This window comes from Nerophis ophidion, linkage group LG08, assembly GCF_033978795.1.
Source record: "Nerophis ophidion isolate RoL-2023_Sa linkage group LG08, RoL_Noph_v1.0, whole genome shotgun sequence".
NCBI classification, from domain to species: domain Eukaryota; kingdom Metazoa; phylum Chordata; class Actinopteri; order Syngnathiformes; family Syngnathidae; genus Nerophis; species Nerophis ophidion.
In genome coordinates this window covers 29,903,551-29,919,000 of record NC_084618.1, presented here as the reverse complement: position 1 = coordinate 29,919,000, position 15,450 = coordinate 29,903,551, and the positions used below count along the sequence as shown (strand labels likewise).

Below are 15,450 nucleotides of genomic sequence, written 5' to 3'. Positions count from 1 at the left end.
TTACAAGTTAACACTGGGGTTTTTCCGCCCGAAAACCCCAGTGATGAAGTCACGACTATTTTAATGTTGACATATGTCAACAAATCGTTGGAGCCCTATGCACCACTCCCTTAATTGACTTGGTGGTCTTTTTTTCCCTCACCTTTTTTGCCGCCTTCTTGTTCAGTTGAGAAAATACCTTGGTGGCCGTGAGTCTCGAGCTCATGTCTCTCAGAATTGTGTGAAACTGTGTCATGAAAAAGCAAAACAAGAGTGCAGCTTTTCATTTTTGCTAACGGCAGCTCTCTACAGTCACTACTTCTGAACTTTAAAAAGGTGCCTATCTTTTAACTACTTTCCTCCTACCTTCCCTGTCATTCTCATGCTCAGATGAGAAAGTACCTTTGTCCCCATGGGTCTCATTCGCATCCCCCTCAGACTTGTGGGTTGCTACGTCATGGAAAAGCAAACTTTACTTACCTGTAAGTTTCCATCTCTAAAGACAACTATTACAAAACCCAAAACCAGTTAAGTTTGCACGGTGTGTCAATTGTAAATAAAAACAGAATGCATTGATTTGCAAATCCTTTTCAACTTACATTCAATTGAATGGACTGCAGAGACAATATATTTACTGTTCGAACTAAGAAACATTTTTTTTTTCAAATAATCATTAACTTAGAATTTAATGGCAGCAACTTATTGAAAAACAGTTGGTACAGCGGCATTTTTTACCACTGTGTTACATGGCCTTTCCTTTTAACAACACTCAGTAAACGTTTGGGATTTGAGGAGACACATTTTTGAAACTTTTTAGGTAGAATTCTTTCCCATTCTTGCTTGAAATACAGCTTAAGTTGTTCAACAGTCTGGGGTCTTGCTTGTGGTATTTTACGCTTCATAATGCTTCACAACTTTTCGAATGGGAGAGAGGTCTGGACTACAGGCAGGCCAGTACCCGCACTCTTTTACTATGAAGCCACGCTGGCCTGGCATTGTCTTGCTGAAATAAGCAGGGGCGTCCATGATAACGTTGTTTGGATGGCATCCTATGTTGCTCCAAAACCTGTATGTACCTTCCAGCATTAATGGTGCCTTCACAGATGTGCAAGTTACCCATGCTTTGGGCAGTAATACACCCCCATACCATCACAGATGCTGGCTTTTGAACTTTTCGCCTGTAACAATCCGGATGGTTCTTTTCTTCTTCGTCCCGCAGGACACGGTGTCCACAGTTTCCAAAAACAGTTTGAAATGTGGACTCGTCAGGCCACAGAACACTTTTCCACTTTGCATCAGTCCATCTGAGATGAGCTCGGGCTCAGTGAGGCCCGCAGCATTTGTGGGTGTTGTTGATAAATGGCTTTTGCTTTGCAAATTAGTTTTAACTCACACTTACAGCTGTAGCGACAAACTGTAGCTACTGTCAGTGGTTTTCTGAAGTGTTCCTGAGCCCATGTGGTGATATCCTTTACACACTGATGTTGCTTTTTGATGCAATAGCGCCTTAGGGATCAAAGGTCATGGGCATTCAATGATGGTTTTCAGCCTTGCTGCTTACGTGCAGTGATTTCTCCAGATCTTCTGAACCTTTTGATGATATTACAGACCGTAGATGGTGAAATCCCTAAATTCCTTGCAAAAGCTCGTTGAGAAATGTTGTTCTTAAAGTGTTCGACAATATGCTCACGCATTTGTTCACAAAGTGGTGACCCTCGCCCAATCCTTGTTTTTGAATGACTGAGCATTTCATGAAAGCTGCTTTTGTACCCAATCATTGCACCCACCTGTTTCCATTTAGCCTGTTCACTTGTGGGATGTTACAGATGTGTGTGATGAGCATTTCTCAACTTTCTCAGTCTTTTTTGCACTTGTGCCAGCTTTTTTGAAACATGTTGCAGGCATCGAATTACAAATGAGCTAATATATGCAAAAAAGAAAAGTTTTCCAGTTCGAACGTTAAGTGTCTTGTCTTTGCAGTCTATTCAATTGAATATGCAAATCATTGTATTGTGTTTTTATTTACGATCTACACAACGTACCAACTTCACTGGTTTTAAGTTTTGTAATATACTTCAATATTACAATAATTCGTCATTTGACTTTTGGTGGTCGTTTTCCTCACCTTCTCTGCCATCTTCATGCTCAAATGAGAAAGTACTGTGTCCATGAGTCCCATGCATGTGTCCCTCATACTTGTGTGTGGCTATGTCATAAAAAAGCAAAACAAGAGTTAATTCCCTGAAGATTACCGGACGAATCTGGTTCCTCTTCGGGTTCCCTATTTTTGGTTCCAGTTCTCAACGATTTTTGATTCTCATTCTTTTAAGAGGCAGTGTTAAAGGGGAACATTATCACAATTTCAAAAGGGTTAAAAACAATAAAAATCAGTTCCCGGTGGCTTGTTGTGTTTTTTGAAGTTTTTTTCACAATTTTACCGGTCCCGGAATATCCCTAAATAAAGCTTTAAAGTGCCTTATTTTCGCTATCTTCGAAACCACTATTCATTTCCCTGTGACGTCATACAGGGCTGCCAATACAAACAACATGGCGGCTACCACAGCAAGATATAGCGACATTAGCTCGGATTCAGACTCGGATTTCAGCGGTTTAAGCGATTCAACAGATTACGCATGTATTGAAACGGATGGTCGGAGTATGGAGGCAGATAGCGAAAACGAAATTGAAGAAGAAATTGAAGCTATTGAGCGAATAGCTATTGACGCTATTCGGCAATAGCGTGGGTGTACCTAATGAAGTGGCCCATAGCATGGCTGCCTTATTAGCATCGCCGGTATTATGTGCGGACCAAACGATCAGGACTTTCGCATCTTGTGACACTGGAGCAACTTAAATCCGTCGATTGGTAAGTGTTTGTTTCGCATTAAATGTGGGTATCTAGTTTCAAATGTACATACAGCTAGCGTAAATAGCATGTTAGCATCGATTAGCTGGCAGTTATGCCGTGACCAAATATGTCTGATTAGCACATAAGTCAACAACATCAACAAAACTCACATTTTTGATTTTGTTGACTTAATCGTTGGAAATGCATCTGCAGGTTATCCATCCATCTCTGTGCCATGTCTGCCTTAGCATCGCCGGTAAAATGTGCAGACACTCTGGTACATTCAATGGGGGTCTGGCGGCAGATTTCTTGCCAGTGGTGCAACTTGAATCCCTCCCTGTTAGTGTTGTTACACCCTCCGACAACACACCGACGAGGCATGATGTCTCCAAGGTTCCAAAAAATAGTCGAAAAAACGGAAAATACCAGAGCTGAGACCCGGTGTTTGTAATGTGAAAATGAATACGGCGGGTGTGTTACCTCGGTGACGTCACGTTCTGACGTCATCGCTAAAAGACCGATTAACAGAAAGGCGTTTAATTTGCCAAAATTCACCCATTTAGAGTTCGGAAATCGGTTAAAAAAATACATGGTCTTTTTTCTGCAACATCAAGGTATATATTGACGCTTGCATAGGTTTGGTGATAATGTTCCCCTTTAAATATTTGCTTTGATTTTTTTCACAGGGCTAATGTCAACGACTATGTAAATATCACTAAATTGAACTTAAAAATAAGTTTTCACAACAGGTTTCACCTTATTTTCGAAAACTTCATAAAAAATAAAATAGGACTCAAAGTTAAAACTTCAACTATTACTCCCTTATTAGACTTTGGTGGTCTTTTTTTTTTCTCGCCCTCATGTTCAGATGAGAAAATACCTTGGTGGCCGTGAGTCTCAAGCACATGTTCCTCAGAATTGTGTGAAACTGTCATGGAAAAGTAAAACGAGAGTGCAGCTTTCCATTTTTGTTGAACTACTATCTATCCTTTTACTTCTTTCCTCCTACCGTCTCTGTCTTCCTCATGCTCAGATGAGGAATTACCTTTGTGGCCATGGGTCTCATGCGCATCCTCTTCGGACTGGCGCGTGCTACGTCATGGAAAAGCAAACTTTATTTACTTTTAAGTACCCATCTTTTAGTATAACTAATAATATTCTTCAGTATGTCAATACTTCTTAATTTGACTTGGGTGGTATTTACCCTCACCTAATCTGTCATCTTCATGCCCAAATGAGAAAATACTGAGTGCATGAGTCCCATGCACTTGTCCTTCATACTTGTGGGAAGCTACCTCATGAAAAAGTAAGAGTAGACGTGTTTTTCCTTCTAAGAAGGCACCTTGCTATTGTCACTACTCTTGTAACACGTTTTATTTTAGCAGTCTTCTTCCTCACCTTCCCTGTCATCTTCATGCTCCGATGAGAAAGTACCTTTGTGGCCATGAATCTCATGCACATCTTCCTCAGGATTATGTGAAACTGTCATGGAAGAGCAAAACAAGAGTTCACCAAAGTCACAACTATTAAAATACTCACTCATTTGACTACTTTTACGCCTACCTTCCCTGTCATTCTCATGCTCAGATGATAAACTACCTTCATGGCCATGATTCCCGCGTGCATGCCCCTCAGATTTGTGGGGAACTGAGCGAAACAAGACTTGAGTTTCCATCTTCAATCACTAATCCGTCATTCATCCTCACCTTCCCTGTCATCTTCATGCTCCGATGAGAAAGTACCTTTACGGCCATGAATCTCATGCACATCTTCCTCAGGATTATGTGAAACTGTCATGGAGGAGCAAAACAAGAGTGCAGGGGTTCCATCTTTAATGAGGAGCTCACCAAAATCACAACTATTAAAATACTCACTCTTTTGACTACTTTTACGCCTACCTTCCCTGTCATTCTCATGCTCAGATGATAAACTACCTACAATGCCATGATTCCCGCGTGCATGTCCCTCAGATTTGTGGGGACCTAAGCGAAACAAGACTTGAGTTTCCATCTTCAATCACTAATCCGTCATTCATCCTCACCTTCTCTGTCATCTTCATGCTCCGATGAGAAAGTACCTTTACGGCCATGAATCTCATGCACATCTTCCTCAGGATTATGTGAAACTGTCATGGAAGAGCAAAACAAGAGTGCAGGGTTCCATCTTTAATGACAAGCTCACCAAAATCACAACTATTAAAATAATCACTCATTTGACTACTTTTACGCCTACCTTCCGTGTCATTCTCATGCTCAGATGATAAACTACCTTCATGGCCATGACTCCCACGTGCATGTCCCTCAGATTTGTGGGGAGCTAAGCGAAACAAGACTTGAGTTTCCATCTTCAATCACTAATCCGTCATTCATCCTCACCTTCTGCGTCATCGTCATGCTCAAATGAGAAAGTACTGTGGCCATGAGTCCCATGCATGTGTCCCTCATACTTGTGGGAAGCTACGTCATGAAAAAGCAAAACATGATTTCTATATGACGGTCAGTTTGACAGTTTTCCTCCTCACCTTTTCTGTCATCCTCATTCCCAGATGAGGAAGTACCTTTGTCATGAGTCTCATGCGCGGTTTCCTCAAATTTGCGGGAATCTATGTCATTGACGAGCAAAACAAGAGTGCAGTGTTCCTTCTTTAATGATGGACTCAATACGGTTTAAAAAGACACGTTTGCTTCGACTATCTTCTTCCTACCTTCTCTGTCATCCTCATGCTCGAATGAGAAAGTAGTGTAGCCATGAGACCTATGCACATGTCCAGCATGCTTGTGGGAAGCTAGGTCATAGAAAAACAAAACGGGAGTGTTTTCCGTAATAGAAGGCTATTGTCTCTACTCTTGGAGTTTATTTGACTTTGATAGTTTTCTTCCTCACCTTCTCTGTCATTCTCATGTTCAGTTGAGAGAGTATCTTCATGACCAGGAGTCCCACGCGCATGACCTGCGGTTTTGTGTGAAGCTAAGTCATAAAAAGAGCATCACCAGAGTGCACGTTTCCATCTCTAAAGATAACATTAGACCTTGGCGGTCTTCTTCCTCACCTTCTTTGTTGTCCTCATGCCCAAATGAGGAAGTAGTGTGACCATTAGTTTCGCGTGCTTGCCCCACGGATTTGTGGAAAGCTACATCGCGGAAAAGCAAAACCAAAGTGTTTAAATATGGCAGCGAGCTGCAGTCACTGCACAAGCCTGACTTTTAAAAAAAAATACCGTATCGCTCAATTGACTTTATTACCCTTACCTTCTCTGTCAGTTTCATGCTCAGATGAGAAATTCTCCTTGTGGCTACGAGTCTCATGTGCCTGTCCCTCAGACTTGTGGGAAGCTAAATTACGGAAAGGAAAACCGTAGTACAATTTTTAATCTGTAAAGATGACAGCTCACTGCTGATACTACTAGCAGACTTTAAGAAGATTTGACATTTGACTTTAATACCTTCACCTTCTTGGTCTATTTTATCCTCAGATGAGAAATTCTCCCTGTGGCCATGAGTCTCATTTGCACGTCCTTCAGATTTGTGGGAAACTATGTCATGACAAAGCAGAACTATACACAATCAGCTTTCAATCTGCAAACAAATACAGTCACTACACTTCTGTTAGTCTTAAGTAGTGTTGTCTCGATACCAATATTTTAGTACCGGTACCAAAATGTATTTCGATACTTTTCAAAATAAAGGGGACCGCAAAAAATGGCATTATTGGCTTTATTTTAACAAAAAAATATTACGGTACATTAAACATGTTTCCTATTGCATCGAAGAACAATTTTGTCTTTAAATAAAATAGTGAACATACTAGACCAGTGATTCTCAAATGGGAGTACGCGTACCCCTGGGGGTACTTGAAGGTATGCCAAGGGGTACGTGAGATTTTTGAAAAATATTCTTAAAATAGCAACAATTCAAAAATACTTTGTAAATATATTTATTTAATAATACTTCAACAAAATATGAATGTAAATTCATAAACTTTGAAAAGAAATGCAACGATGCAATATTCAGTGTTGACAGATAGATTTTTTGTGGACATGTACCATAAATATTGATGTTAAAGATTTCTTTGTTTGCGAAGAAATGTTTAGAATTAAGTTCATGAATCCAGATGGATCTCTATTACAATCCCCAAAGAGGGCACTTTAAGTTGATGATTTCTTCTATGTGTAGAAATCTTTATTTATAATTGAATCACTTGCTTATTTTCAACAAGTTTTTAGTTATTTTTATATCTTTTTTTTCCAAATACTTCAAGAAAGACCACTACAAATGAGCAATATTTTGCACAGTTATACAATTTTAAAAATCCGAACTTGAAGACATAGTGCTGTTTTTGACTTCTTTATCTCTTTTTTTCAACCAAAAATGCTTTGCTCTGATTAGGGGGTACTTGAGTTAAAAAAATGTTCACAGGCGGTACATCACTAAAAAAAGGTTGAGAACCGCTGTACTAGACAACTTGTCTTTTAGTAGTAAGTAAACAAACAAAAGCTCCTAATTAGTCTGCTGACATATGCAGTAACATATTGTGTCATTTACCATTCAATTATTTTGTCAACATTATTAAGACAAGTAGTAGAAACTGATTTATTAATCTACTTGTTCATTTACTGTTAATATCTGCTTACTTTCTCTTTCGACATGTTCTATCTACACTTCTGTTAAAATGTGATAATCACTTATTCTTCTGTTGTTTGGATAATTAACATTAGTTTTGGATGATACCACGACCCGATACCAAGTATGGTCATGTTCAAAGTCCTCGTTTCCAGGGCGTATTTCCTGAGTTAATAAACATAATATGAATTTTAAAATAAGGAAAAAAGATTTTGTGACAATAAGTGAATTGAAGTGTGAAGTGAATTATATTTATATAGCGCTTTTCTCAAGTGACTCAAAGCGCTTTACATTGTAACACCCAATATCTAAGTTACATTTAAACCAGTGTGGGTGGCACTGGGAGCAGGTGGGTAAAGTGTCTTGCCCAAGGACACAACGGCAGTAACTAGGATGGCACAAGCGGGAATCGAACCTGCAACCCTCAAGTTGCTGACACGGCCACTCTACCAACATCGATGTAATCATAGTAGTGTCGACTAGATGCACTATTGTACTTGGTATCATTACAGTGGATGTCAGGTGTAGATCCACCCATGGCATTTGTTTACATTCAGGAGCACTATCTTTGGTTAGCGGTGACGCCGGTGAGCTACTGTATCCTCCTATGGTGTGTAGTGAAGCAGGGTTAGATATTCCTTGTCCTGCAAGGATGATACTTGTACGAAACTTACTTTATTTGTCGCCATGGAGTCGAGGATTAGTGATTTAGAAGTAGCTAAAACACTACTGACTGCGGATGGATGTTAGCCCATAGCTATGTCTTAAAGCACCTCTTCCTGAGGGCGTTTCCGGGTTTTAGCTTCACCTTTACAGTTAGATTTTAGGCCAAAATGCGTCCGTTTTCCCTTTTCTGTCTACACACTGTCTGCTTGTAAGTACTCTGTGATTGTGCACTGCCGAACGTGCTCATCTGCTTGTAGAACCAGCAAAGACATGGCGTGACGACGCACTGCCTGTTGAAAATAAAAATAAAAATGGGCAGCCTTTACTTTTCAAACAGAGTATACTACCGTTTTTGATTCATTAGTACAGCGATACTATACTAGCAACGGTATACCGAACAAACCTTGTCTTAAGTTGTCTTCTTTCTCACCTTCTCTGTCGTTCTCACGCTTAGATGTGAAAGAATTGTGGCCATGAGTCTCATGTTTGTGGGAAGCTATGTCATGGAAAAGCCAAACGAGATCCCATCTTTAGAGATGACAACCCGACACAGTCACCCTCACTACCGTCAGACAAAACCGTACCTCTCATTTGGCTGTCTTCTTCATCCTCTCCATCATCCCCATGCTTGGATGAGAAAGTAACTTTGCGGCCGTGAACCTCTTGTGCATCTTTATAAGACTCACGAGGAACTACGGAGAAACAAAATAAGACTTCAAGTCTCCACCTTTTTACCACGTATTCAACTTCGGTGGCCTTTTTCACCTTCTCCGTCGTTATCATGCACGGATGAGAAAAAACTGTGGCCATTAGGCTTGTGGGAAGTTACGGCATCCAAGAGCGAAAAAAGTTTTCCTCCTAAAGAATAAAAGCCCATTGACAGTCACTATGACCAGACTTTCAAAAGATACCTCCTACCTTTTCTGTCATTATCGTGTTCAGGTGAGAAAGCACCTTTGTGGCCAGGAGTGTCATTCGTGTTTCCCTCTGACTTTTGGGAAACTGTTTTTGACAGAGCAATACAAGAGTGCATGTTTCTATCTTTAAGCACGACAATTTGTGCAGTATTTTAAACTTTTAAAACATACCTCTCGTTTCCCTCTCATGCGCAGATGAAAATGAGTGTTTGTGGCCATGAGTGTCATGTATGTGTCCTTCTTGACTGTGGGAAACTAAGTCATGGCAAAGCCAAATTAGTGCCAGTTGATATATCTGATGTTGTCCAACTCTGCTTTCATGTCATTTTTCTCACCTTCTTGGTCATCCTCATGCTCGAATGAGAAAGTACCTCGGTGGCCGTAAGACTCCTCTTGCATACGGGACACGAATGCTGTGTCTATGACAAGATAAACAAGTAAACATCGGAATATATTGTTATCTGCAGAGCTGAGGGGTTACTAGTTACTGGTACTACTGCACTATTCCTAGCGTGACTTTATTGTTGTCTATTTTACTCTACTGCAGGAGGAAATACTACTATCACCAGTAGGGATGGGTAGCCAATCCGGCACCGATTCACATAAAATCCAATGCCACCTTACAGTACCTGGTTTGTGGGTGACGTGACGTCCGTTTTCAGACTCTTGGCACTTCGGCACTTGGCGATCACTCCAGCAGCACAGAGAGTGGACTACCTCCAGGTAATGTTCCAATGCCAACAAAGCAATTGACGCAAAAAACGCTAGTGCTCCTCTTTTCCCAAAATGTGCTAGCTTGATGCTAATATCCACTGGCTTTGCTATTGACATGCCACTGATTAGCATTAGCCATTTTACATGGCGAGTTCAGCACCTACAAAGTTGTTATTGAAAACTACAACTAAGATGCACGTTACAATCAAACAGTTGGTGTGTAATACACACAATACTTACAGTATTAATACTTTTTAAGGCACAACAAAACCCCCCAAAATACAGCATAAACTATACACTACAGTCATCTAACGTCTTGGACTTGCAACTGTAATTGCAATTCTGTCAGAATCAGATTTATTGGCCAAGTATGTTCATTTACTTGGTAGACTGTGCTTTCTTTGTTCAATGCAAGAAACATAAAAAATCGCAACACCTACTCATGCTTGTAAATTATATAATCATAATAAAACAAGCTATAACAACTGGACAGCAGCTTTCATAATCAGCTACTTTATTTTCAAAAACAAAATTTACTAAAACACATACAAGTACTGAAATCGGTTCAAATGGGAATGGTACCCCTCTTTAACCACCAGCATACATTTAATGGGAATGGTACCCCTCTTTAACCACCAGAATACATTTAAAAGTAAGACCTTTACTTTCGTCTTCTCTTCCAAATAATCAAGTGTAAATATTCAAATGTATATACTTGTTCTTATGCTTTCTGAACACACTATGTTCACTGCTCGCTGTACATATCCTACAAAGTCAGACCTGTTTCCCTGTTTCAATGTCCATATCTCAGATTATATAATTGTTGATGACTTAAGTGCAGATATCAACCAAACCTAACCCCACGGATTGTAAATTATGTAAATAGTTCAATGTATATACTCTGATGATTAACTTGTGTGACGACTGTATTATGCCGATAGTATATATTTGTACCATGAATTGATTAACGTGGACCCTGACTTAAACAAGTTGAAAAACTTATTCGGGTGTTACCGATTATGTACGGAATATGTACTGAACTGTGCAATCTACTAAAAAAAAGTCTCAATCAATCGAATAAATCAAAAAACCGTCCTCGCCCTCACAATTTTCCTCATGCACAGATGAGAAAGTGCTTTCGTGGCCGTGAGTCTCATGGACACGTTCCTCCTTGTGCGAGACTAGTTGCAAAGTTTATCGAGCTTCTGCAGTAGACTATGTGCTGAATCTATAACAGTTAGAAATATCTTCAGCCTCTCTTTCTTTCTCCTCTTCGTGCTGATATGCAGCTGTCATCTTGTTGCCATGAGTCTCATGTTCCTCGGCCTTGTGTGGAACTGACATCAAAAGCCTTGGTGACAATGAGGATTAAATATCAGAAGTCTTAATATTGCTTCGGCGTTATCATCTATCATGTCCACTGCTAATCCAAAGTCAGGGCTCTTGCGAGGGATGTAACGATAACCGTTATTAGAACTCCTGATGATTGGTATTGTCATTTTTTTAATTAAAATGATCGTAAAACCGCGATTGAACACTGCACTTGGATAAACTCACAGACCGGTGATACTGCTCATTTACTGGAAAAACAAGATAGTGCTCGGAATGGCTTGCTAGCAAGCTAATATGCTAACTTGAAAACAAGAAACATTAACATCTTTCCACTTTAAAAACGGACATACCCCAATCCATACATATAGAAACACAGTATCAGTATCACAGACTGGTGATACTGCTCATTTACTGGAAAAGCAAGATAGTGCTCGGAGTGGCTTGCAGGCAAGCTAATATGCTAACTTGAAAACAAGAAACAATAACATCTTTCCACTTTAAAAAAGGACATACCGCAATCCAAACTTATAGAAACACATTGCTGTCTGTGCAACTAAGATATTCAATAGTGCTCATAGAACCGACTGTAGGAGCCGTGCTCTCTATTGACCGAGGGACCGATCTATACACGGAAGAATATGACACAGAGGCTCCGTTTACACTGGATACCAAATCTGATTCTTTTGCCATCATGTGACGGATAGAATATTTTTTTGGGCCAAAAATTGATATTTTCGCATCAGATTACCGTCACATCGGGAAGTATTCTGAATCCATATGGAATCTGATCTTTCAAAATGTGACTGCAGTTCAAACAGCAATGAGACCTACGTCGCCACTACTTCCTTTGTGTGCGCAGGAAAAAAGGCGGCCCGCCAGCAGAAGAGGATACATCCAGCATAACATCCTGTTTTGGCACCTGAATTTTTGGTGCATCGCTAGTCAATAGTGTGCCAATATACAGTTTGTATACAGTCGTGGTCAAAGGTTTACATACACTTGTAAGGAACTTAATGTCATGGCTGTCTTGAGTTTCCAATCTTTTCTACAACTCTCATTTTTGTGATGGAGTGATTGGAGCACATATTTGTTTGTCACAAAAAACAATTCATTAATTTTGGTTCTTTTATGAATTTATTGTGACCAAATCTGCTGGGTCAAAAGTATACATACAGCAACATCATCCATCCATTTTCTACCGCTTTTTCCCTTTTTTGGGGTCACGGGGGGCGCTGGCGCCTATCTCAGCTACAATCGGGCAGAAAGCGTTGTACAGCCTGGACAAGTCGCCACCTAAACGCAGGGCGAACACAAATAGACGGACAACATTCACACTTACATTCACACACTAGGGCTAATTTAGTGTTGCCAATCAATCTATCCCCAGGTGCATGTCTTTGGAAGTGGGACTACCCAAGCATTCACGGGGAGAACCCAGGACTGCAGAACCTTCGTATTGAGAGGCAGACGCACTAACCCCTCTTCCACCGTGAAGCCCCATACAGCAACATACATAATCAATTTTGGTGATGTAGAAAAGTTACAATCAAATCAAATTAGCTTCATGGCATTGCCTCTTAACGTCATGTGAGATATTATGATTTATGAATCAGAATCAGAAATAGTTTATTAATCCCTAAGGGGAAATTACAGTTGTATATATGTATATATATATATATATATATATATGTATATATATATATATATATGTATGTATGTATATATATATATATATATATATATATATATATATATATATATATATGTATATATATATATATATGTATGTATGTGTATATATATATATATATATATATATATATATATATATATATATATATATATATATATATGTATATATATATATATGTATGTATGTATGTATATATATATATATGTATGTATGTATGTATGTATGTATGTATGTATGTATGTATGTATGTATATATATATATATATATATATATATATATATGTATATATATATATATATATATATATATATATATATATGTATGTGTATATGTTTATTAGGGCTGCGAATCTTTGGGTGTCCCACGATTCGATTCAATATCGATTCTTGGGGTTGCGATTCGATAATATATTGATTTTTTCGATTCAACGCGATTCTCGATTCAAAAACGATATTTTTCCGATTTAAAACTATTCTGTATTCATTCAATACATAGGATTTCAGCAGGATCTACCCCAGTCTGCTGACATGCTAGCATAGTAGTAGATTTTTTTTAAAAAGCTTTTATAATTGTAAAGGACATTGTTTTATCAACTGATTACAATAATGCAAATTTGTTTTAACTATTAAACAAACCAAAAATACGACTTATTTCATCTTTGTGAAGCTTAGGAGATGCGATGCAAGTGTTAGCCACTGTGACACTATTGTTCTTTTTTAAAAATTTTTTTTATAAATGTCTAATGGTAATGTCAATGAGGGATTTTTAATCACTGCTATGCTGAAATTAAAACTAATATTGATACTGTTGTTGATAATATTCATTTTTGTTTCACTACTTTTGGTTTGTTCTGTGTCGTGTTTGTGTCTCCTTTCAATTGCTCTGTTTATTGCATTTGTTGCTGGGTCAGGTTTGGTTTTGGAATTGGATTGCAATGTTATGGTATTGCTGTGTATTGTTTTGTTGGATTGTTAAAAAAAAAAAAAAATGAATAAAAATCGATTTAAAAAAAAAAAAAAGAGAATCGATTCTGAATCGCACAAAGTGAGAATCGCGATTCGTATTAGAATCAATTTTTTCCCACACCCCTAATGTGTGTATATATATATATATATATATATATATATATATATATATATATATATATATATATATATATATATATATATATATATATATATATATATATATATATATATATATATATGTATATATATGTATATATATATATATATATATATATATGTATATATATGTATATATATATATATATACATACATACAAACCCCGTTTCCATATGAGTTGGGAAATTGTGTTAGAAAATATAAACGGAATACAATGATTTGCAAATCATTTTCAACCCATATTCAGTTGAATATGCTACAAAGACAACATATTTGATGTTCAAACTGATAAACATTTTTTTGGGGGCAAATAATCATTAACTTTCGAATGTAATGCCAGCAACACATGACAAAGAAGTTGGGAAAGGTGGCAATAAATACTGATAAAGTTGAAGAATGCTCATCAAACACTTATTTGGAACATCCCACAGGCGTGCAGGCTGTTTGGGAGCAGGTAGGTGCCATGATTGGGTCTAAAAGCAGCTTCCTAAAAAATGCTAAGTAATTCACAAACAAAGATGGGCCGAGGGTCACCAATTTGTAAGCAAATTGTCAAACAGTTTTAGAACAACATTTGTCAACGAGTTATTGCAAGGAATTTACGGATTTTACCATTTACGGTCCATAAAATCGTCAAAAGGTTCAGAGAATCAGGAGAAATCACTGCACCTAAGCGATGATATTACGGCCCTTTGATCCCTCAGGTGGTACTGCATCAAAAACCGACATCAGTGTGTAAAGCATATCACCACATGGGCTCAGGAACACTTCATAAAACCACTGTCAGTAACTACAGTTGGTCGCTACATCTGTAAGTGCAAGTTAAAACTCTACGATGCAAAGCGAAAGCCTTTTATTAACAACACCCAGGAACGCCGCCGGCTTCGCTGGGCCTGAGCTCATCTAAGATGACGAGTCCACATTTCAAATTACATTCGGAAACCGTGGATGTGGTGTCCTCTGGAACAAAGAGGAAAATAACCATCCGGATTGTTATAGGCGCAAAGTTCAAAAGCCAGCATCTGTGATGGTATGGGGGTGTATTAGTGCCCAAGGCATGTGTAACTTACACATCTGTGAAGGCACCATCAAAGCTGAATGGTCCATACAGCTTTTGGAGCAACATATGTTGTCATCCAAGCAACGTTATCATGGACGCCCCTGCTTATTTCAGCAAAACAATGCCAAGCCACGTGTTACCAGAGGTGGGTAGAGTAGCCAGAAGTTGTACTCAAGTAAGAGTACTGTTACTTTAGAGATGTATTACTCAAGTAAAAGAAAGGAGTAGTCACCCAAATATTTACTTGAGTAAAAGTAAAAAGTATGTTGTGAAAAAACTAATGAGTAACCTGTTTGTTAAATGATTACGGCAACAAATAATGCACAAAAACATAAAAATAGATACGAGCAAATTCAGAGCCAGGAATATCTCTTAAGCAACTAAAACAATAATATATATTACATAATAATACATTACAATAAAAAAAATTAAGGCACATTGAGCCACAGCACCACAGGCTCAGTTGGCATTCAATGATCGATTGATTGATTGAAAC

At 38.4% G+C, this 15,450-nt stretch overlaps 1 protein-coding gene across 13 annotated transcripts in view; it reads right to left on the bottom strand.

Moving 5' to 3' along the window:
• Positions 1-15,450, bottom strand: part of ntng2b (netrin g2b) — a 224,972-nt gene that overhangs the window by 31,975 nt on the left and 177,547 nt on the right. For 4 of the 13 annotated variants that reach the window (XR_009807804.1, XM_061908247.1, XM_061908248.1 and 1 more), the window contains 22 exons: positions 9,365-9,448; positions 9,201-9,284; positions 9,031-9,114; positions 8,878-8,970; positions 8,697-8,804; positions 8,543-8,608; positions 6,270-6,359; positions 6,076-6,159; positions 5,877-5,957; positions 5,711-5,794; positions 5,532-5,612; positions 5,349-5,429; positions 5,203-5,283; positions 5,060-5,143; positions 4,869-4,952; positions 4,702-4,809; positions 4,534-4,617; positions 4,367-4,474; positions 4,226-4,309; positions 2,105-2,185; positions 346-429; positions 143-226 (listed from right to left, as the gene is read on the bottom strand). Coding sequence is in view for 12 of the 13 variants with exons in the window: in XM_061908247.1 (XP_061764231.1) it covers positions 143-226; positions 346-429; positions 2,105-2,185; positions 4,226-4,309; positions 4,367-4,474; positions 4,534-4,617; positions 4,702-4,809; positions 4,869-4,952; positions 5,060-5,143; positions 5,203-5,283; positions 5,349-5,429; positions 5,532-5,612; positions 5,711-5,794; positions 5,877-5,957; positions 6,076-6,159; positions 6,270-6,359; positions 8,543-8,608; positions 8,697-8,804; positions 8,878-8,970; positions 9,031-9,114; positions 9,201-9,284; positions 9,365-9,448 (1,902 nt within the window). In the remaining variant the exon portion in view is untranslated. The remainder of the gene's footprint in view (positions 1-142; positions 227-345; positions 430-2,104; positions 2,186-4,225; positions 4,310-4,366; positions 4,475-4,533; positions 4,618-4,701; positions 4,810-4,868; positions 4,953-5,059; positions 5,144-5,202; positions 5,284-5,348; positions 5,430-5,531; positions 5,613-5,710; positions 5,795-5,876; positions 5,958-6,075; positions 6,160-6,269; positions 6,360-8,542; positions 8,609-8,696; positions 8,805-8,877; positions 8,971-9,030; positions 9,115-9,200; positions 9,285-9,364; positions 9,449-15,450) is intronic. The other 9 variants (XM_061908251.1, XM_061908253.1, XM_061908252.1 and 6 more) reach the window with 7 other exon arrangements.